Source organism: Rhipicephalus microplus, chromosome X (assembly GCF_043290135.1).
Source record: "Rhipicephalus microplus isolate Deutch F79 chromosome X, USDA_Rmic, whole genome shotgun sequence".
Classification (NCBI taxonomy): Eukaryota; Metazoa; Arthropoda; class Arachnida; order Ixodida; family Ixodidae; genus Rhipicephalus; species Rhipicephalus microplus.
In genome coordinates, this window is record NC_134710.1 from 138,739,081 (window position 1) to 138,761,846 (window position 22,766).

A 22,766-nucleotide genomic window follows, 5' to 3' on the forward strand; every position below is an offset into this window, starting at 1 on the left:
AGGAGCCGAAGCACATAGCAGTTCCTGCACGCGGCTCTTTTAGTACTATTCGACTGCAGCGCCGCCGCTGCGGGCAACGCAGAGCAGAAGAGATCAGGTGGCGAGGCGCGGTCACGCCAGTGACGCCACCCAACACTTCTAGTACACTCTAACAGAAGCATAAAGTTTCTCAAAATTAACAGAAGGACAGAAACGCAATCGATGCCAATGGGCCGCTGCTTTTCGAGCGTCAGGAAAATCTCAACACTTGAACTAAAACAATCACCGCACTTGTATCATTAGCAGAAGTAATAAAAATATTTTAATAATTTTTTAATGAAAAACGCCGTAGCAACTACTTTTTTAGCGATCTTTTGATACATCCTCAATCAAAATTTTTAGCCCAGTTGAGCGCCCTTAACAGGAAAATTGCACACGAACTTATCTGACCACTAAAAGAGGAGTTAGTAGTTCCACCATACGCGCATATGACGAAACTCGCCGTGGTAGATTTTTGCGTCCTCTACGGCCATCACGGGAGCTTGAGAGCCGCGCGTGCCATCATCGGTGACGCCAGTTTTGCTTTAGTTTTTGTTTTGCTCAACGCGCGAAGCTTTCTGCCATAGAACACCTTTTCCGCCATGAGCCCCTGGGTTAGCCGTGCGCGAGCGTAATCGCGCCGTCTTAAGTCGTCTGCTACCTTTTGCCCGAATGTACGGGGACATTAACCTGGTACCAGCGTTGTAACTCGCGACAATGGCCCTTCCGCCCAACTACCGGCAAGCGCAGATCGCCGTTGCGACCCCGCCTGCACCCCGTAAGCGATGCAACGTGCCTTCAATTTTTCTTGCGCTCAGCGAGGCAGTAGCCGGCACAGCGGTGTGTCGGTCTCACTGCTTTCTGTGATGCTAGCTTTCGGTTAACGACATCGAGGAGCTCGGGCTCGTTTATTTAGCTAGCACGATAAGCACAGCTACCTGCCACTCTGTCTTTACGCGCTACTTGTGATCGCCGCAGGATGCTCTTGTTTCCCGCCGGAAATGAATGGAGGAATGAGTGCGCAGGAAAATCGATACATATTTCTGTAGTGGCAGCCTTCGCGAATGGCAAGTGGTGTGGCGAATTTGTGATGTCTTATTTTTTGCCTTTTCCCCCCCTTGTAATCTACAGAAAGGCCTCGGGCGCAAGGCACAACTTCGAATTCAAGCTCGCCGATGGTATGTGCTGTTGCCTCTCGTTATATTGTGAATGTAGCTTCTTGTAGAAAGAGTGTTTTGTGCTAAGTTTTGAAGCGGCGCAATCAGATAACAGAAAATATTATTATCTTCTTTGCTGTAAAACAAGCAGTAATAATAATTGCTCCGTTGTGCTTTCAACAGAGCTGTCTCATTGTGCGCCTTTCCAGTTTTTTCCCCTATGTGTGCTATTTGAAAGAAATTAAAAAAAGCTCTCCGGTTTATGTCATACGGGACCGTAATTTAATTATCAACCATCCTCGTACGTTTTACATTTCTCATGCTGCTGGAGCGTACATTCTTTTTATCCACTGCAGTTTTGAACACATTGCGCGCGAAATTCCCAATTAATGCTGTTCGCTTGTAACTGAAAATTAGCCCGCAGATATCCCCTCTGTGTCCTGATGTTTTCCTGCTAACCACACACACAGTTTTTACTAATGACTGAGCATCTTGCTATCTGCAGCCTTCTGCCAACAGCAGCCCTTTCGTGCCATCTCCACATGGGCACCCATCATTCAATCCACTCAAGTTGGGATCTCGTGGCGTTGCAGGCGTAAGTGTTGTTCGTATACGTGAGCACACTCGTGGATTTGCTTTCCTCTAAATATCTGTAGCACCCCTGATTTGGCCGTGGTGTATTTGCTGACGTATAGTGTTCACAAGATGTACAAACATCCTCTACTTCACCACATCACTATTTTGGTGAATTTTTCCTACCATGGAATCTAGATTCACCATCTTTTAAATGACACCTGTAGCTTTAGTGCTCAAGTGCATATGATCACACTAAGTTACCTTAATCACTTCTCTGAAAACAAGTCCCTCACCGTAAAACATAGTGCATAGGTCAGTTGGCAGTGAGCATGTCTGCAAAATATGATGCCTCTGTACGATGGGAAAACAGTGTGGATTTTAAAGCACAACTTTAAGAGCCCTCTCTCGAGGGAAAGGCACTTGAAAAGAAAAGTAGTGTGCCTGCATAGTAAGCACTGCTTAGAATGTCAGCTACGGTAGTCGGTGAATTAGGTTCTTCATCAAGTATGCACAGCCCACAACACATTTAATGTGTAGAAAAATCATGCACCATGGTACACTCACACTGGCTTAACATGCCATGAGAACACTTCATCATTCTTCATTCGTTATCCTTAACCACTGAATACAAACACATTCTGCATCTGCATTCTTCCGAGCTTGTACAATCGCTGCAGAATAAGAAACTTAAGATGCGATATTCCTTCACTGATTTTCTTTGCGGTGGCAAAAAAATGTCGTGCGTGCTTGGAATGACTTCGGCCCGTGGAGCAGTTATTCAAAAGAAGGAACTCTGCTTGACTCCCGACCACTAATGTGCTGCTACGTCTACACTCCCTCTGATACATATTTGCAGCTCTCTAACACATGTCTCGCAAGCTCATGCCCTCCTTGTTTCTCACCTCAGCCTACGGCGCATTAATGTAGTGAATGAGTAATGGGAAACACTTGCATGCCCAATAAATTTTGCTGATTTGCTTTAATAGACTTCTTATATTTTATCTCTGTGTCCGGTGTTCTCTCCACAGCAACCAAAGTAGACCGATAAAAAACTTTATTAAAGTCCTGAAGGGGAGGTTCATGGTTCTGCTCCCACCTAGGGATGGATAGGCTAGCCTCACCGCCATTTGTGGGCCCATGTGACAGGCCCCTCACCATCACATGGGCCTTCTGAACAGCCTCGAGTTGTAGTAGGACTGGGCTCTTGATCATGATGAAATTCATATCCAGAGAATTTTCAATGCTTTCCCTGTAAAGAGAAGCATCTTCCGAGCGTGTGTCTCAACGTTTTGCTCTGTGATCTTGACAACCCCGACAAAGTGCTGAAATGACTGTAAATGGAGAGGCTAGGGTATTTTCCCATCTGAAGCATGCGAAAAGAAGTTGACTGTGGCCTAGACAACTTTTTTCTTGTGGGGTAGCTGCAACCAAAGGTTTGATCTACTTTGTGAATGCTCTGTTTTATGAAGCTGGCCCACATTTTAAAACACAAATGAAAACATAAAAGTTTTGGCTGAGTGTTTTTTTTTAGATAAGAGGTGTAAAATTTAAAAGTGGGCTGTATTTTTAAAAAAGCAAATTCGGTGACAAATTGGGTGGTTGTGTTGTCTATCGTCTAAGCGATTTTCCTGGTAACCTTCATTTGAAACAAGTACAGAGCACAGACAGAACTGTCATGTACAGTGTCAATTTTCATGAAAGGGAACATGGTGACACGTATCCTGCGCACTCCGGCGGCTGCTCGCAGCGCATTCAGGTGGGAGCGATAGCAACCACAGTCTCTTTTTGCGTTATCTTGCGACACATACCCAGCGTACTGCCCCTTACGTCGAAAGTCCACAGCCGTGGGCTGAATTAAGCGTCATGATCTGCATAGTTATCTTGACCACTGCAGGATGTTGCCACGTGCCTGCTCACGATCGCACCGAAAGTAAATTGCTTGTTCAAAGAAGAAAAAAAAAAGTGCTTAAGGTAATGATGCTCGCTGATGAAGGCGAAAGAACGCATTTTCTAGCCTTCTTGTCATCATCCTCGCTGCGTAGCTTTCAGTGTACTGGCTGCTATGAAAGGAGACAGGAAGCACTTGAAGGGTGCGACAAGTCCCTGCAACTCTGCTTGTAATTGAATGAATCTACAAAGTTCTTCCACGGTCGATTCTTGAGACACTAAACTCTTTTTGATGAAGCGATTCAATGATTACTTGCACTCGTGTTCTAAAGCCCCTTTAATCATGAGTGGTAATGTAGCGAACAGAAGCCGGGTTTGAAGCCAGTATTTTTTTTTTTGATGGCAAGATTTTAAAAAATATTTTGTAATTTATGGAATTGTAAATCAGCCAAACAAATATAAATAAAATCTTGAAGAATGGCTACATACATCTAAAGAAATGTAGCTTTGATTTTTTTTAAATATGAACACTTTAATATCTTATAAAACCTGCTTATCATTAAATATTTTAGCAATCTGCCATTCTAATAAGTTGACTGCCATACTTCTGAATGGTCAGAACACCTTGTCTGATAATGTTTGTTTATTCTGTTTTGCACCGCCTGATATCTGGATGGGCAAGCATTGATTTTATCGACTGCCGATTCCTTGGAGGATAAATTAAATTTCGCTGTTCCTTCCCTTACTCGTGCAGGCCGAAAGTCGTGTGCCCAAACCACCAAAGCCACCTGATAAACCCCTGATGCCTTACATGAGGTACAGTAGAAAGGTAAGGAAAATGGTAAGGATTACAGCCCCCCCAGGTTTATCATTTTTTGCTTCTTAACGTCAACATGACACCTCTGCCGTAAGACCAGCAGTTTGCAACTCAGCCCTATGTTGTTTTCTTTCTTCCTCTCGAATGATTTTGCCTTTTCTCATGATTGCCAGCGTATTTTAGAGGGACACTAAAGAGAAACAATGATTTGGTTTAGATTAACAAAATGCACTTTGAGAATTCTAATGCCACATGTTTCACTCTCATAAGTTCGTTATTCGCGGAAAAAAGCTTAAGTTTCATTTTTAAAATTTGTGCTAAAATCTCGGTGTGTGACGTAAGAAAGTTCAGTGTATTTTCGGTATTTTTGTGACATCGGCTAGATGAAATTTTCTGAAACTTTGTATGCCATGGCTATAGCACCCAGAGATTACAATGCACTTCATTTTTATCGATTGGAAGCTACGTAGGACCCAGTAGACACATTCGAAATTTGTTTTGCCACAGTGTTTGGTGCGGGAATCTCCAAGTGGCGTCGCCACCCACATTTTCTTTTCGGGCGTTTCCTCACTTACTAAGCGTCGTATCGCAGTAAGAGTGGTGCTTTCAAGATTGTCAAATTTTGCTTTATTAAAAAGTGAAAAATTTTTTTCCTCTTTTGTGTCCCTTTAATGTGCCATTAGTTTGCAAGTTGTATTGTTAGTGTGGTGCTGTGTTCTATTGATAGACTTTGGAATCCTTATGAGAATGAGCATTGATTTATTTTATTTATTTATTCATCATACCTTACATAGCCTAGTACGGCATCAAGTAAGGGGGACAAGTACAAAGTAAACACAGTAGTGATCAAAAGGTAGCCAAATATTTCTTTTAGTAAGCTTCTTGGCCACACCAGCTTATTACTTCTGCTTTGCAGAAGCATACTCTCGTTACTTTGGTGGCTCTTTAGCTGAATGACAGGAAACCTTATGTGAGCTATGCTGTCCTATGTCTTATAAGAAAATGCCAACATTGTAATGGTCAAACTTGAAGAGTGTTCACGCAACAGCTTATGCTTTGAAAGTGCTAACATAATGTTACGTTTGTGACTTGTTAGAAAAGAAACTTCAGTGAAAAAGATGGAAATAATCGAAGAAATAGTTGTTAGAAAATTTGGCCACTCTTGAGGTCAACAAGGTGCCTAGATTCCTTGCGTTTCGTGTTTTGGCGTCTTTCTTACTCGCATGCGCATGCACGTTGCGCGAGTTGCAGACTTCTGATCACGAGCTGAGCCTCTCACCACGTCTTCCGAAAAATGCTGAGCAAACTAGACCGTGAACCATCTTGCTAGGAAGCGCAGCCACTATTACAAAGAACACACAACACAAGCGCTTAACTTGTGTGTTCTTTGTAATACTGGCTGCGCTTCCTAGCAAGATGGATCCTTACCAACTGGCCCGATACAATTGTTTATAGACCGTGAAATCTCATTTCTTCCTTTTTGCAGTTCAGCAAATCATTAACATGCAAGAGCTTGATCCTTGGCAAAGCTTCCTTGTAAAGTCATAATTAAAACTTGTCAATCTGTGCTGAATATATATATCTTGATCATGTAATGCCATATGTGCACAAAATCTAAACAAAAAAAACAAGACTGTGGTGAGAGGTAGCTGCAAAGACTTCTGGGAAAATGGGTGTAAAACCTTGAGTGGCATTACCTGTAGTACTACGTACTTTTTTGAAGTTAGCTCTACGATGCTATATATCTATCGAATGAGTAATCTCGAAACAACCATGTTTGTTTGAGAAACAATGCATGATTGACCTCTCTCTCCATACATGTAATGGGTTTGCTCATTTCCCCAGCATCGACTTTGAGAACATATTCGCATAAATATACCTAATGCTGTGAATAAACTTACAAAAGTAGAAATGTGCAGTCACCATGGACTAAAACGTGAAACCGAAACTTGCAGCATAATGACAGGTGTTTTTGCTTGAAATCACTGTGTCATGTTGCTACGAAACTGGCAGCTAAAAACATGGCTTATTCTATTGTAAGTGTTCAGAGTAAAATTTATGTCGATATGATACGAACTGAAGGAGGTGGAAGCAAAGGTCTGTACATACAGTAGACTCTCAGTAAATGGAAATCTGTTAAATGGAACTGTTGCTCAAATGGAACAAGTGCTTCGGACAAGATTGGTTTTATGTTTTTATTCTGCGCCCTTGTTCATCTCCCCGCAAACGGAACTCCCGTTAAATGGAGCCTATTTTCCTGGTCCTTGCAGGTTTCGTTCAGTGAGAGTCTACTGTATTATTATGACTAAAACACATCAACTATGCATAATGCAGCTATGGGATGTATGTCATAGCAATACGTGTTATCTGTAGACTAAAACCCATGCAGCTTTACATTGTATAGTCAACTGCCAATTTTTCGGACCCTCTAGGGAGCACGGGCCGTCCGAAAAAATGAATGCAAGAAAAAAAAACGCATTATTTTACTGATAATTTTCAATGCAAGCAAGAAAAACGTACCGTTTTGCTAATATTTCTCAATGCAAGCAAAAAACGCGCCATTTCATTGATATTTTAAATGAATTAAATAAAATGAAATGAATTATTTCTCGGATCAAGAGGGTCAAAGTCGAAGTACCAGACTTTCGCTACTCTGCCAATGCATCAGTGGGGTGGCTTTGAAAAGAGCCGTTAAAAAAAAATGCATGCAGCCGACAGCAGGTGCCGTCAGGGCAGCCGGTGTTAGAGCTGCAGTGGCTTGAAAAACTTGTTGATCCTTGTTTGAACGGCGTTCCGCTTGCATGTGATCACATTCGCCTCGATCTGAGCAAGGGTTATGTCATCACTGTACACCGATGACAACGTCATCAATGCTCGCATCAACTCGGTGGTCGTAGGTTGCGCAGGCGTTGGTTTCTCTTTTTCGACATCGGAGTCGTCTGAATCCGCCATAACCTGACTGACTATTTTGTCGTCGGTTAGCTCTGCGCAGAAGTCAAGCTCGTTGTCAGCGTCGAGGAACCGCTCAAAAGTTATTTCCGTGGACATGGAAGCACCAGCAGAGCGGAGGTCGTTGATAATCTCGTCCATGAGAGGGCACAAGTCAGTCACACTGTCGCTTTCTTCAGGCAAGTCTGCTGCCTCTGTGTCGAGTATGAAGCCCGCGTGGCGAAAGCAGTTGCGAAGCGTGTCTTGCGTTACTGCCTTCCATGCGTCTGCAAGCATTTCGACAGCAGACCGAAGGTTAACGCTGTAGCCTTTCCCATTTTTGGAGCACAGCACCATGCAACTGAGTATACGTGAATGGTACAAAAGTTTCAGATTACGGATAATGCCTTGGTCCATCAGTTGGAGGATCGCAGTCGTGTTGAGCGGCATGAATTTCAGCTGCATAGCCTTCAAGTTATTGATGTAACCATGAGCAGCGCAGTTGTCAACGAAGAGCAGAACACGTCTGTTCTGTTGTTCAAACTTCCCATCCAACCTGCGGGCGTAACTCTCGAACAACTGCTGCGCTACCCATGCCTTTTTGTTGGCTTCGTATAACACTGGCAGCGTCGCCCCTTTAAAACACCTCAGGCTCTTGTACTTCCAAATTTCTAACAAAGGAAGTTTCTTGCTGCCAGACATGTTGCTGCCGACAAGAACGTTCAGCCGTTCTTTACCATGCTTGCCATCATGGCATGCATCACCAGCAAAAGCGAGTGTTCTTTCCGGCAGCAGCTTATAAAACAAGTCAGTTTCGTCGCAGTTGAAAATGTTGTCAGCAGAGAACTGCTGCAACAAAGACTGGAGTTTTTCTCTGCGGTATTGCGCAATAACTGCGCTGTTTCGCCACACATCTTCTTGAACTTGAGGTCATTCCGATGCTTAAAGTTTCTCAGCCATCCATCACTGAACTTAAAATTCGTGATGTCCATTTGAAGCGCTAGAGTTTCCGCGTTTTGTTTTAAGATGCAGCCCGAGACTGGCAACCGCTTGGCAATCATTGAATTAAGCCACATGACGAGAGTGTCCTCAAGCTTTGGATGAACACCTTGGCTTGCATTCATCTTTTGGGAACCAGACGGTTTTTCGGCCACTTCCAAGATCTTGTCTTTGTTCTTCAGAAAATCGGAAACTGTCTGCTTGGAAATGCCGAACTCCTTGCTCACGTCAGCCTGCGATCGGCCACTCTTCACTAACTTAATAATGGCGGCTTCCTTCTCCATCGTTAACCGACGGTACTGTTTTCCGCGCTTCGATACCATCGGCGAGGATGACGAAGGTGGGGTGGCCCGCAGGGACGCCTGCGCAAGTAGGCGTTTGGTGTGTAGCGACACCACGGACCCGAGCTAACGAGGGAGTTTCGACTCCCTCCCACGCCTAGCCGTGCATAGCTTTGCCGTGTCCGGGGAAAAGGGGATCCTGGGGGTTGAGCCGACGCTGGGTGATTGGACCTTTAAGGCCCCCCGGCAGAGGCAACACACCCCTTTGGCCCCGGCTTCACGTAGACGGCACCTCTGGGCTGACCGACCCAGGGGAAATCGGCAGTCGCCTTTTCCTATCTCTTTCTCCCTACATCTTCGTCTTTATCTCTTACTGTTTATCTGTCCTGTCTTCTACTCTCTTCCGTTTACTTCCAAACTTCCTGGCGGCTAGGGTTAACCCTGTGCAAATAGCCTACCTTGGTCTAGGCGCATTGGGTTATAGTGGCGTTGTACGGCTGGCGTCTGCAGGTTTCAGCATCCGCAAACTTGTAGCGTCCCCTCGTTGGGCTCCGTGGTGGGTGGCCGCCAACGCTGCTGAACAACATACAATTAGCATGCAGAAAGCATTCCCTTTACTCAGTGATCGTGCCTCCTCAAAGCGGGTACGCACCGAAGACATCAATTTTTTCATCCGGCCAAGACAAATGTTTCCTCATTTCCACGTTATACACTGCGAAAAAACTAACAAGCAAGCCAGAACTGTATCCCCCTTCGTAGTTTCTAGATGCTTAACCGAAACTCTCGGTGCCGGGTACAAGGTTACCAAAATGGCCAGTGGAGATCTACCCCTTGAAATACGTGACAAAGACCAATTCGATAAACTGAACACCATCACAACGTTTGGAGACACACCCATCAGTATTACGCCACACAGGTCCATGAACTCATCTCGCGGGGTCGTATCGGACGCAGATTTGCTTGACCTGACGGAAGCTGAACTTCTGGAAGGATGGAAGAGCCAGAACGTGACAAACGTACAGCGTATTAAGATAAGAAGAGATCAAAAAGAAATACCAACCAAACACTTAGTACTGACCTTTGCTTCGAGCGATTTGCCGGAAACCATTCAGACTGGGTATACAAAGACATCTGTGAGGCCATATATTCCCAACCCCCGCCGTTGCTTCCATTGTCAGAGATATGGCCACGGCTCGCAAAGCTGTCGTGGCCGGAAAACTTGTGCTCTGTGTGGAGTCGTGGGCCATGTGTCCGACAACTGCGAAGCACCTGCACACTGTGTGAATTGTGGCGGTAGTCATGCCGCGTACTCACGTTCCTGTTCTTTCTGGAAAAAAGAAAAAGAGATCATCACTTTAAAAATAAAAGAAAACATTACATTTAAAGAAGCAAGAAAAAGAGTCTCGCCATTTTATGGCCCCACATATGCTGATGCGGCGCGCCAGGGGGCAGTGTCGCACCAGCCCTCGCCACTCCTTCGGCCTGCGCAGAGCGAGCCATTGGCTGTGGCGCCTGCCCCCAAGGCGGCAGTAGTTGAGTCTACTCCGCCTACTATCGAACAGAGACCAGGGACTCCAGGGTCCTCGGGTCTCAAGGCCTCACCTCGCCAGGCGAGGCCCAAGCTTCGAAAAACCAGCTCACATGAGCGGGCATCCAGTGCCTCCGAGGAGGCAATGGATACGGCGGCACCCCTGGTGCCAAAAGAGCGGCGCGGCTCTTTGGAGCGCGCCAAGAAAACTAAAAAGCTCATAACAGGACCTGATAATAGCCCTGCTACTTGAGCTCGACCTTCAGCTTAAACAAGTCACTCTCTTAACGTACACACAGCACTACTTTACTTCCAATATGGAAACACAAATTATACATTGGAACGTCAAAGGCCTGCTTAAAAACCTCGACGACGTCCAAGAGCTCTTATACACTCACCTCAAGTGCTGTGTGTACAGGAAACACATCTGAAATCCTCCAATACAAATTTTTTACGTGCTTACGTCATATACAGAAAGGACCGAGATGATGCTGTGGCGTCATCCGGTGGCGTAGCCATTATTATTAACCAAGGAGTAGCGTGTACACATTTACCACTCCAGACATCCCTTGAGGCGGTGGCTGTTCGAGCGGTACTTTTAAACAAACTCGTCACCATCTGCTCTTTGTATGTACCTCCCCACGACCGTCTTGAAAGACGTGAATTTCAGTCTTTAATAGATGAACTGCCTGAACCCTATTTGCTTCTTGGGGACCTAAATGCACATAGTGGACTGTGGGGCGATTCTCGCTCTGATGCACGAGGTCGTCTCATTGAACAATTTCTCTTCTCTTCCGGTGCCTGTTTGTTGAATAAGGAAGAGCCAACATACTATAACGTTGCCAACAAAACTTACTCGTCTATTGACCTCAGCATCGTATCACCTTCACTCCTACCCCTACTCAAATGGAAAACCATAAATAATCTATATGGTAGTGACCATTTTCCTGTAGTGCTGAGTTCACAAACAACATATGAAGGTCCTCTACACGTTCCTAAATGGCTGATAAACAAAGCAGACTGGGAACAGTTCCATAACACTACACGTTTGAGTTGGACAGACATATGTAGGTTAAACATAGATGAAGCTGTGCAGTATTTCACAGCTTTTCTAACTGACGCAGCAGCCAGGTGCATACCACAAACATCTGGAATGCCCGGCAAACGACACGTCCCATGGTGGAACACGGAGTGTCGTAATGCGCGAAAGGAACAGAACAGGGCATGGAGATTGCTGCGGAACTCGCCAACAGCGGAAAACCTTGAGAGCTTTAAGAAAATAAAATCTCAAGGCAGGAGAACGCGTCGGCAGGCCAGAAGAGAAAGTTGGCACAAGTTTTTATCAGGAATAAATTCGTATACACAAGAGGCCAAAGTCTGGAACATGGTTCGTAGGGTAGCAGGAAGAAAAGTACACTCACTCCCACTCGTAAACACTCAGGGTGATACCTTGGAAGATCAGGCGAACTTCCTCGGTGCACACTTTGAACGGGTATCCAGCTCGTCCCACTATACTGACACTTTCCGAAAATACAGAACAAGAATAGAAAAGCAGAAACTCGAACACAAATCCACCAGATACGAGGCATATAACCAAGCTTTCAGTCTAGCTGAGCTCCGAACATCTCTAAACTCCTGCAGTACTTCTGCCCCAGGTTCTGACCGTGTGATGTATGAAATGTTAAAAAACCTACCAAACGAAACCCGAAAAACCTTACTTTGTTTGTACAATGCTATTTGGTCTTCTGGCACTATTCCTACCTCCTGGAAAGAGGCTATTGTTATTCCCATTTTGAAAGAGGGCAAGGACCCTTCTTTACCCTCGAGTTATAGGCCTATAGCACTTACAAGCTGCTTGTGCAAAGTCTTCGAAAAAATGATAAACTGCCGACTTGTACATTTTCTTGAAACAAATAATTTGCTCGACCCATTTCAGTGCGGGTTTCGAGAAAGTAGATCCACCACAGACCACCTTGTTCGTATCGAGGCACAGATCAGAGACGCCTTTGTCCATAAACAATATTTTCTCTCTGTGTTCCTCGATATCGAAAAGGCTTATGATACAACATGGCGTTTCGGAATTCTAAGAGACCTGTCCCACCTTGGTGTGCGCGGAAGAATGTTTCATATAATCGAAAGTTACCTGTCAAACCGGACATTCCGTGTCCGTCTGGGCAGTGTGCTCTCCCAAACATTTGTCCAGGAAACAGGCGTGCCACAAGGTGGTGTGCTTAGTTGCACACTTTTTATTATTAAAATGAATTCTTTGCACTTGTCCATTCCCCACAATATGTTCTATTGTACATATGTCGACGACGTTCAGCTTGGCTTCAAGTCATGCAACTTGGCCATGTGTGAGCGGCAGGTTCAGCTGGGCTTAAACAAGGTCTCCAAATGGGCAGATGAAAACGGATTTCGACTTGACCCACAAAAAAGCACGTGTGTCTTGTTCTCTCGAAAGAGAGGCTTGCACTCTGAACCTGACATTCGACTGAGCGGGCAACGTCTGTCCGTCAAAGCCGAACATAAATTCTTAGGCTTAATCTTGGACAACAAGCTGACCTTCGTTCCGCACATCAAGAATTTAAAAATAAAATGTTTAAAAGCCATGAATGTTATAAAAGTGCTGTCACGTACTACTTGGAGTAGTGATAAGCAATGCCTCATAAATCTGTATCGAAGCCTCATTCGCACCCGCTTAGATTATGGGGCCGTTGTTTATCAGTCTGCAACTCAAAGTGCTTTAAAGATGCTGGACCCCGTGCACCATTTGGGCATCCGCCTTTCTACGGGTGCTTTTCGCACCAGCCCCGTAGAAAGCCTTTATGTGGAGTCAAATGAGTGGTCGCTTCATCTGCAGAGAACTTATATGTCTTTTGTTTATTTCCTTAAGGTGAAAGCAGATAAAAAGCACCCCTCATACTCTACTATTAACTCTTTCAAGCACAGAATTTGGGTTTGCTTCAGATTTTGAATTTTAATGCAAAAATTATGATAAAAGGTCACAAATAACACATTGCACGCACGAAAAAAAAATTACGACATTTAACAAAGTTCCCAGAAGGTGGTCACCACTGATGACCACCGTGCCGGAAGGGTCTATGTTTCGCACATATGCAACAACTGGTCGTTTTCAATGTAGCAGCATACTTTGCGCTGTGCACAGAGGGAGTCACTTCTTGTGGAATTCTGAAAAACAGTTTTTTTCTTTCCGAAGGCAGAGTGGCACGTTGCATGTTTGACACATCCAAATGGTTCGAGATGGGTGTGCCTTTGTGCTACAGTTCGCGCACCTTCGTGGTGAACACCTTGTTGGTTGATGGTTGGACGCTGTTGTACGCATGGCGAAGTCCACAAAGGGTTTGAATTTCTTCAGTTCGGCCCCTGCGCCGACAGATGACTTACGTTTATCTGTAGGATCTAGAAGAGCTTCGGCAGTCATCTGTCGGACTAAGCTTCTTCTAAAGTCCTTCAAGGTCATTTTTTCGGAACCAGCATGTTCCCGAAAAATGATGAATGCGTTGACAACACTGCAATCAAGAAGGTGAAAAAATATCCGGTGCCACCACTTGCGTGATTTCTGATCTACCTCATACTGCCCTTTCAGCTGATCAAACTTATCGACAAAGTTCAAGTTCTTATTGTATTCTTGAAGTGCTGCAGGGCAGTTCACCTTAGTAATGGCTCCGTCTTTCTCTTTTCTGTTTACTTGAACTTCGTCGGCAGGGTCGTGGAAGTTTGACAACAGGTGAACTGTTCGCTTGTCTCGCCACTTCAAACAGCAGAGTTTGTCGTTGCTCACTGAGTAATCAGTGTCTCCTCTCTTCATCATCTTGTCGGATTTGAGATTAGGTAAGTGCTTCCTGCTGGCATTTACTGTACCACACGCATATATCCCGGCTTCTGCGAGATCTTTCAGCAGGTAGTAACTGGTGAAATAGTTGTCAAAGAATACCCGGTGGTACCTTCCAGCCAAATCATCAACCAGTGTCTTTACAACACGTGCACCCACGTCTCTTTCAACACCGTCGTTAGACTTTCCAGTATAAATTTGAAATTTGAGATTATAGCCTGTACTAGCACAGAGCATCCAAACTTTGTAGCCTCTTTTCACTGGCTTTTTTGGCATATACTGCTTCAAAGAACTTCTACCTTTGAATTTTATCATCGATTCGTCGATGGCCAGATATTCTGTTGGCAGGTAGTGCTGAGCGAAAGTTCTGGAAATTTCTGACAAAAGTGGACGTACCTTGTACAGCTTGTCAAAAGTGGGATCGTCCCTCTCTGGCTGCAAACAATTGTCATTTAGGTGAAGATGGGACAGCAGCCATCCAAATCGGTTCACAGTCATGACTTTTGAAATGAAGGGGTCATTCAAATCAGGTGCGCTGCTCCAGTAGTCGCGATAGCTGGGACTCCTTTTCAATCCCATCAACAAATTGAGGCCCAAAAATGCACGCATTTCTTTGTCCGTTGTAGGAACGTAGCGCTTGTTTTCTTGCTGTGCGTATAGATTCGTCTCAAAAACAATCTTGTCAATCCACTCAGGCGTCCACAAAAGACTAAAAACGCCAAATGGGGTAATATTGTTGATGGCGAGTATGTCAGGTGGAAGTCCGCAGTCATGTGAAAATATTAGCGGTGGAGACATCCGATACTTAGTGCTCCACACGGGAACCTTTTGGAGTGGGAGGGTAGTTTCCTCATCTCTTTCGGAGTCCGATGAGTCACTGACGCATTCAGTTACTTGCGGCGTCACGGATTGTTCTTCGGGAGAGTGATTGTGGTTATCCTCTTCCGGCACAAATTCGCCGTCACTTGAGCTGTCGCCTCCAGCATAGCTGTCATTGTCGGACGGAATATCTTGATATTGAACTGAAAGAAACGTATTGAAAAAAATTATTCTATTTCGAATTTTCTTCATCCAGTCAGAGACCCCCCTCCCCTCCCTTACAGACCCGTAGCCAGGAATTTTTCTCGGAGGAGGGGGGTACTTGCTGAAAGCCTTGAAAAACACCTATCTTTAACATTTTTTTTCGGTAAAACACCCCCCTCCATCAGAATCTCGGGGGGGGGGGGGGCCTTCAGCCAAACCCCCCCCGGCCTACGGGCCTGCCGTAGCCCTTTCATGCACGGTGGTCAGCGTAGGTAACCACCCTGAATAAAGTCGCTGTACAGAATGAAACTGATCCGCAGCGCATTTTTACTAGTACAGCCAGTAATAAATACCCTCCCGCTGCATGTTACACCAAAAAAAGTTCACGTGCAGGCTCACATACCTTTGCGCCCGTAGAATCTTTCAGGGTCCAGCGCGGGAAACGGCATGCTTGTTGCAAAACTTTTTCTTGGCGGGAAAAAACGCCCCCTGGATAACTAGCGCCATCTTCCGCATCTTCAGCAAAGTTAAAAGGGAAAAGCAAACACTTCTTTGCTCGCTCAACCCCTAGATGTCGCTGCTAAAAAATGTTGAAAGGGTGGTCACCGTAGGTGACCACTGTGCCGGAAAGAGTTAATGATTTGTCGAGCTCATTTCTGTTTCAAAACAGGCCTTCGATGAGGCAGCCCTTCTCAGTTCGCCTGAAAAGCCTAGCCGAGGAAACTGGAGTCTCACTAGAACACAGTTTAATGGCTCCTGTAGCATATCCGCCACCGTGGCAATGGCAGACTATAGACTGCGATGTGTCCTTTCTAGAAGTTACAAAACATGCGCCTATTGCCCATATCCGAACATACTTCCTGGAACTTCAACACAAATACACACGTCCTGAGTTCTTTACAGATGCTTCCAAGTCCAACTCCTCTGTGTCCTACGCTGCTGTCGGCCCATCCTTTTCGGATGCTGGCCCTCTACATCCAAGCACAAGTATCTTCACAGCAGAAGCTTACGCGATACTTGTGGCAGCTAAACACATCAAACAACTACAAATACAAAAAGCAGTAATTTATACAGACTCCCTCAGTGTGGTAACGGCTCTGCACAGTCCTAAAAAACAAAAAACCCGGTCCTTGTCTCACTTTACTCCATTTTGTGCACACTCTACACACTAAAACAACATGTTGTAGTGTGCTGGGTGCCAGGGAACCGTGAGATCCAAGGCAATGTGAGGGCGGATCAGCTTGCTGCATCCGTCCACAAAAGCACTGGCCCTACACCCATATTAATCCCGGCCCTTGATCTTAAGCCGTCTCTCAAACGAAACATCAGGGACTACTGGCAGAGCAAGTGGGATACACACACACAAAACAAACTACACATTATTAAGCCACACCTTGGTCATTGGCTGCCAGTATCAAAATCGCGTCATACAGAGGTTATACTAACGAGACTCAGGATAGGACACATATACACAACACACACATATCTTTTGTCTGGTGGCGATCCACCATTGTGTGACAGATGTGATGAACCATTAACCGTCCTTCACGTGTTAATCCAGTGTAAACACTTAGAAACTATAAGAAAACAGCATTTTCCATTACCCTACCGACAACATGTACCTTTACACCCTGCAATGTTCGTTGGTAGGGAACCGCTTTTTAGTCATAAATCATTGTTAGCGTTTTTAAAATAAATTCGTAATTTTCATATCATATACCCGGGCATCCCGTAGCGCGACCTCTCCAGGGAGGTTTTTGCTGCGGTGGCTACACAGGAAAGCACTTGCCTCACGGCCCTTGCACGCAAGGGTATGAACCAGTGAGGCACTTGTGCTAATGCCATACATATACACCATCGTTTTTTTTTTATCACCAACTTTTGTTATCTATTCACACCACACACACCTTTCACGGCATGGTCATGATTTTATTACTTGTATGTTTTTACCCGCCTTACCGCAAGGAATTTTATGGCCCTTATACAGCCGCTAATCACAATCATTGTCCACATTCCTTGTCGCATGAACTGGCGCTCTTTGGCCATCAAATGGCCCTTGCGCCAAAAAACACCATATATCATCATCATCACGGAGGTGGAGTGGGGGCCATCGCAGGCAAGTTAAATCCTCACGATGTGAACAAAGGAGTTTGCTGACGAGCGTCGAAGCACCTAGGGTTAGCGTTGCAGAGCACACTTCACACGATCGCACAACCACGCACTAGGCTAGCCAAACACCATGTGGGCTGCGTAAACAAAACGGCGCTACGGCAGGCGACGGTGCCTCGGGTACTCCAGAGGTGGCGCTGGTAAACATTCAAAATAGCCAGCGTGGTCAGACGAAATCGGTGTGTGACGGTTAGTTCTAGTTCGAAGTGGTGAAACGATTTGCGAAAGCTCTGCGCGGGAAGCCAGAGTGGCACACACGAGCACAAGCGCTAAAGCGAAAGGAACTTCATTGGCGCCAAAAAATTTCTGGGTGGATAGTTTCGATTGTCAGTGAAGCACCCTTGCACGATAAACACGGCCATTTGTAGGAATCTCGGAGGCCGTGTGTGTTTCTCCGGTAACAATCAACGAGTCCAAGCAACAGATGCCGCCACAATAGACCAGCGCGCTCATTTTTGCGATTGTAATCGCATGTGACGCAGTTGTGGTGGTTTCCACTGGTGGTTTCCGACCATCCGTCGCGTCAAAAAAGTCCGGAAAATTGAACTCCGGGGGGTTCAAGCGTCCAAAATTTCAGACTTCCTTATACATTGATTCTATGGGGCTCGTGGTGGTGCCGCGAAGATGTCCAAATTATCGGGCATGTCCGAAAATTCGGGTGTCTGAAAAATCGGCAGTTGACTGTAATGCTACTCTTCTCGACGTGGCATGTGATATCTCAATAGCGTTGCAATGCGCTGTAGGACTAGACATATTTGCATTCGCATAGTTGTGTTTTTGTATTGATGCCACTTGGCCTATGCTCCATTGATTGGCATAGTTGGTTTTTTTCTACCATTGTATTCATTAGCTTTATTGCACTGAGTTGTGCTGTTCTCATTGCAGACACATGCCTCTGATCGTATTCAGGCTTTTTTTTTTTTTTCAAAGCTTAGTGAAAACCCTACGGCAGAGCTTGCTACAATTCAAAGGGACAAAGTTATAGCAGCTGTAACCTCATTTATAAACTATAAACTCAAGGCACATTATCAAGCTATTTTTTCCAAGAAAAAAAAAAAAAGATTGGTGCAGGGGGTTGTATTTGTGCTAGTATATCAGTGCTCTATGTTTGTGAAAGAATCCTGTAAACATGGAAAAGCTGTGTCAGTAAATCAAGATTAATCCGTACCAACTCGCTCAAGTTGCAATTATCAGTCATAATTAGGTAGGCTAGTAGATTATATGAAAGTAATGTCTAGCGCTGGTTTGCTTGCTAACTCTTAAGAAAATCGCTAGTGCTCACGCACACAACTTGTCTTCAAGTTAGGCTCATTCGTGAATTTCACATGCTTAATTGTGCCAGCACAGGTAACAGGCCTTACAGTTTACCTAACTCTGTTGTGGGAAAAAAAGGAAGAAAAGTGCCATAGGTCATTTGCGTGGAGCGGTTCAGGATCGTCTCGCCTGGCATAACCAGCCTATTTTGTGTATCTGTCGCCTCACTGCGAATTAGATCACGTCTCGTGTTACTCCTGCTTTCAAGAGGTTGCCTAATCGTTTCCAAGCATCTCTGTTGTCGGTGCAATGATCTGAAATGGGGGAGGCACAAGCTTCATTGACCTGTGATTTTTTTTAAGGTGTGGGATCAGGTGAAGGCTACGAACCCTGACCTGAAGTTGTGGGAAATCGGCAAAATAATCGGTCAGATGTGGAGAGAACTGCCAGATGAGGCAAAGCAAGAGTACGTCGATGATTACGAAACCGAGAAGGTGGGCACCTGTGAACATCGTCGCCGTCATTTCGCGCGGCTGCCCTTTCCTGGCCCTCCCCATCTCTGGCCCTGCTTTTGTGTTGTCAGCTGACTGCACCATTTTCGCTACCCTACCCATCGACTCCCTCCATCTGTGTCTCACAACACATGCTTATTTGCCTGCCTTGCTTGGCTACACCTCCTTTTTTTTATTCTTTTAGTGGAACTACAAGTTCACTGCAACTGGGCTAAGCTCCCCATGCTACACCATGGTTATGGTCATTGTCACCTTGTGCTGCACCCCATGATTGTAACAAAAATGAAGCTAGAAAAAGCACGGGCAAAATTAACTGTTCGTTTTAGTCGATGGCTGGGTTGGTTGAAAGGTTGTTCAACATATACCAAAATGGCCGCTGATGCATACACGCGAACATTCAAGAAACTTGAATGAAAGTTGGCCATTACAGTTTTGCCCTTGTGATGCACAGAATGTGGTTTTGGCATCAACCCGTTGTATTTTTTTTGCTTATTTTTTTCTACTATAAAGCTGAAAGAAACTGTCAATTTCCTCCTGTGCTTTAGTGGGCTTCATGCAGTTGTCACTAACAAAGAAATTGAGCCCCTCATTTCCCCTTATTCTTCACATCCATAACTGCGCTTCATGACACATTAACCTTCCATATTCTGATTCACCCCTGTGTAATAATGAGTGTGTCACATTGTTGGTGTCATGCTTTCAATGTGTGAAATGCCACTTTACTGCTGCTACTACTTCCAGATTTAAGTGTTAGAAGAGTTTACCTGTGCAGTCAGGTAAAAGGGAAGAATGTGGGTTGGCTTTCCACAAAAACGGGCTGCATCTGATTCCTGTTCCAGCGTACATATGGAAATTGAAAATAGTTTCTTGCATAGAGTGTTGATAACTTGTGATTAATTGGAAATGAAAAGTTGGAGTTAACTGCAGTTAGTGTAGCTGTGAAGCACAGGTGCGAAGAAACTACAGGTAACGACAGAAACATGCACGCCTTTGACGAGGGAAAAACCTTTAAAGAATGTTGAAAAGGAGGGTATTTAATCTTCACTTGCCATGGGTGTACCTCTTTTTCCCAATAACTAACAAGTGTGTGGTACACCTTCTGTAGTCTAGAAGGTGTACTGCACAAGCAAAGATCGAACTAATGCAGACATGAACATGGGTATGTAGTACAGCACAAACCAACATGGGTGGGGTGCGAGGGGTCCATATCACTACAGCACTTGACTGCATAAAAAGAGATCGACATAGAAAAGGAATGGCTCTTATATACCGACCTATGCGGAAGCGTTTTTTTTTTTTTAATTTCTAATTGCCCATTGTCTTAGCAGTGTGGTTACGGTGTTTCACTGCTAAGCTCAGGGTTGTGGCGATAAAATGCAAAAAAATTTGTATGGTTTTCTATATGTGCCCATTTAATTACTCCGAGTAGCGAAAAATAAATCTGGATTTCTTCACCTACAGGTTGTCGCACAATCAAGTTACAATACTAGCTGTTTTTTTTTTCTTGACGGACATTGGTTGCTCTATTTTCGACTTGTTGTGGATTGCTCTTGCAATAGTTACTGCCAATATTCATGTAAAAGTGTTTTTAATACTATAGGAATCTGTACCGAACAAAGCAGTGAAAGTGCAGGTGAAACAAAGTATTTCAATTTTATCAAGCATGCACGTGTCGTGACCATAACCAGAGGCTGCCATATCCAAAGCATTTTCACTATGAAGTAAGAAGTTGGGTACCAAGATTTTTTCAAAAATCAAATTTCCTAGGAACGAAAGTAATCAAACTTCTTTTTTTTTCTGCTAAAATTTGTAGGGTAAGGATTAGTGCTACTAGTAGGCCAATGTTAAGTAAAACTTGTTGTGCCCTGTTCACTTTTTATCCCCGTGTGCTGGAGTGACAGCACGCGCCCCAAATGCCCTCTGTCGTAGCACATCATTGATCTGCCCTCTCCTGCACTTGAATTAGCTTGGTGTACTTCCACACTGACTTTTCTTGCCTTTCCCATAATACCAAATGAAAACCTGCTTGACGCATGGCTACTTCAGCTTTATCGCACAGCCCTATGCATATGAACCCTCATCTTCAAGGTGAGTTGTGCCAATTTCCTCGGTCACTCTTGCAGATGGAGTACAATGAGGCACTCAAGTCCTATCACAGCTCCCCTGCATACCAGGCATGGGTGGCTGCCAAGGTTAGGGGTGAGTGTCTGGCAAAATTAGTGTTAACGTGTTTGCGACAGTCTGTGCTATGCAACATTCAATTCATCAGTTGAAAGCATAGTTCAATTTGTGCGATTTCTGTATTTCATCGTGATTTGTTGTAGCTGTTCGTAGTGAACAAATGTGAAATATTGCTAGGCATCATTTACAATGGGCAGTGTGAATCTACGGGAAGTTTGCATGGTATTTTTCAGGCAACATGAGCCGGATATGCTCATGTCTTCTCTATGCTAGCTGGTTTCAGGCAGAAACACTTTCACAGGTATGTCCTCTGCTTTCAGCCCAGCAAGCTGCCGAAGAGCGAGAGGCCCTTGAAAGGAGTCCATCGGTTGTAAGTTCGGTCAGTGCTGCGGCGCTTTTCTTATCCTCGTTTTTAATTTCATGTTTATTTCAAACAACCAGTACACATAAATGCCTAAGGAATCGGTGTGAAAGCAAAAAAAGCCTGACAGAGTGATGATCACCGATGTACAGATGCATCCATTGTTATAGGGAACACGTGCTCAGCAAGTTTACATTTCTCTATCTCACAGAGGCATAGTGGCTTTGATTTGTATAAGACTACTGGTGGTTGAAAGTTCTGACCCCTCTTGACAGATAAGTTACATGCATGGAGATTGTTTTCTTATCCACTTGCTGTTAGAAGGCCAGCAGTATTAACAGATTAACAGTCTTCATTCTTTTAAGAGTGGACTGTACTGTACACAAATATATAACTTCTCATACGTGACATAACAAATATGAACATACTATGAGGAATACAAAATTAAGCCATAAGATGCAAGAATATATGCATAATTATGATTAACACACGGAAACAAAAAACTTAAAAACATGTACACAAAAATAGCTATGTAGAAAAAAAAAAGGCAGGCACGGGCAGCATATGCAAACGACATAAGCATAAAAATATGAAGAATTGAAAGTGGTGTGGAAGTTTGTTCAGATTTTCAGAAGAAAGGCATGCATCTTGTTGCCGTAGACTTCTTGTAAGCATAGTTTTTTAACGGCTAAACAGTCCATGCTTTTAAATTTTTGTGCGCATAGGGTTATGTGTTATAAATCTATGTTCAAATCAATATTGGTCGTCATGCCGAATATTTGGGCTGACACTTTCTTTTTCTTCATGGCATTGCTAGGGATGACTTTTTCCTCATTTAATTCCTCATGCCTGTGCCTTCCTTTGCAGTCCCTTATGAGTTCTCAAAAAAGTGATGGCAAGGTTAGCATACAGCCGGCAGAAGATGAGGATGGTGAGCTTTCAGATGCAGATATTGCTTTTACGGATCTCATAGTTTCTTTCTTTCTCTCCCTCGGTCATAAAATCTGAATGCTCACTTTGAAATCCTGAATAAAGTGAGGTGCACTTACAGTCTTAGCACGATGCTGCCACTGTTCTATTTCAGGCCCTTACATGTCGCTTGACCACATATTACTGTGAAATCTTTTGACTAGAGACCATGCTTTGGCTTGTTAGCTTATATTTATGCTGCTCTAACTTAAAATAATCTTTGGTAATGATATTCCAGTGCAGTTCTAGAAAT

General features: G+C 44.4%; 1 protein-coding gene across 12 annotated transcripts in view; it reads left to right on the forward strand.

The window, feature by feature from the left end:
• The first annotated feature begins 397 nt into the window (after window positions 1-397).
• Window positions 398-22,766, forward strand: part of LOC119176546 (SWI/SNF-related matrix-associated actin-dependent regulator of chromatin subfamily E member 1) — a 30,944-nt gene continuing 8,575 nt past the window's right edge. For 2 of the 12 annotated variants that reach the window (XM_075877848.1, XM_075877854.1), the window contains exons 1-8: window positions 399-546; window positions 1,150-1,196; window positions 1,681-1,770; window positions 4,393-4,479; window positions 18,853-18,984; window positions 21,126-21,201; window positions 21,504-21,562; window positions 22,412-22,475. In XM_075877848.1, coding sequence (XP_075733963.1) covers window positions 468-546; window positions 1,150-1,196; window positions 1,681-1,770; window positions 4,393-4,479; window positions 18,853-18,984; window positions 21,126-21,201; window positions 21,504-21,562; window positions 22,412-22,475 — 634 coding nt within the window. In that variant the 5' untranslated portion in view covers window positions 399-467. The other 10 variants (XM_075877849.1, XM_075877855.1, XM_075877852.1 and 7 more) reach the window with 7 other exon arrangements.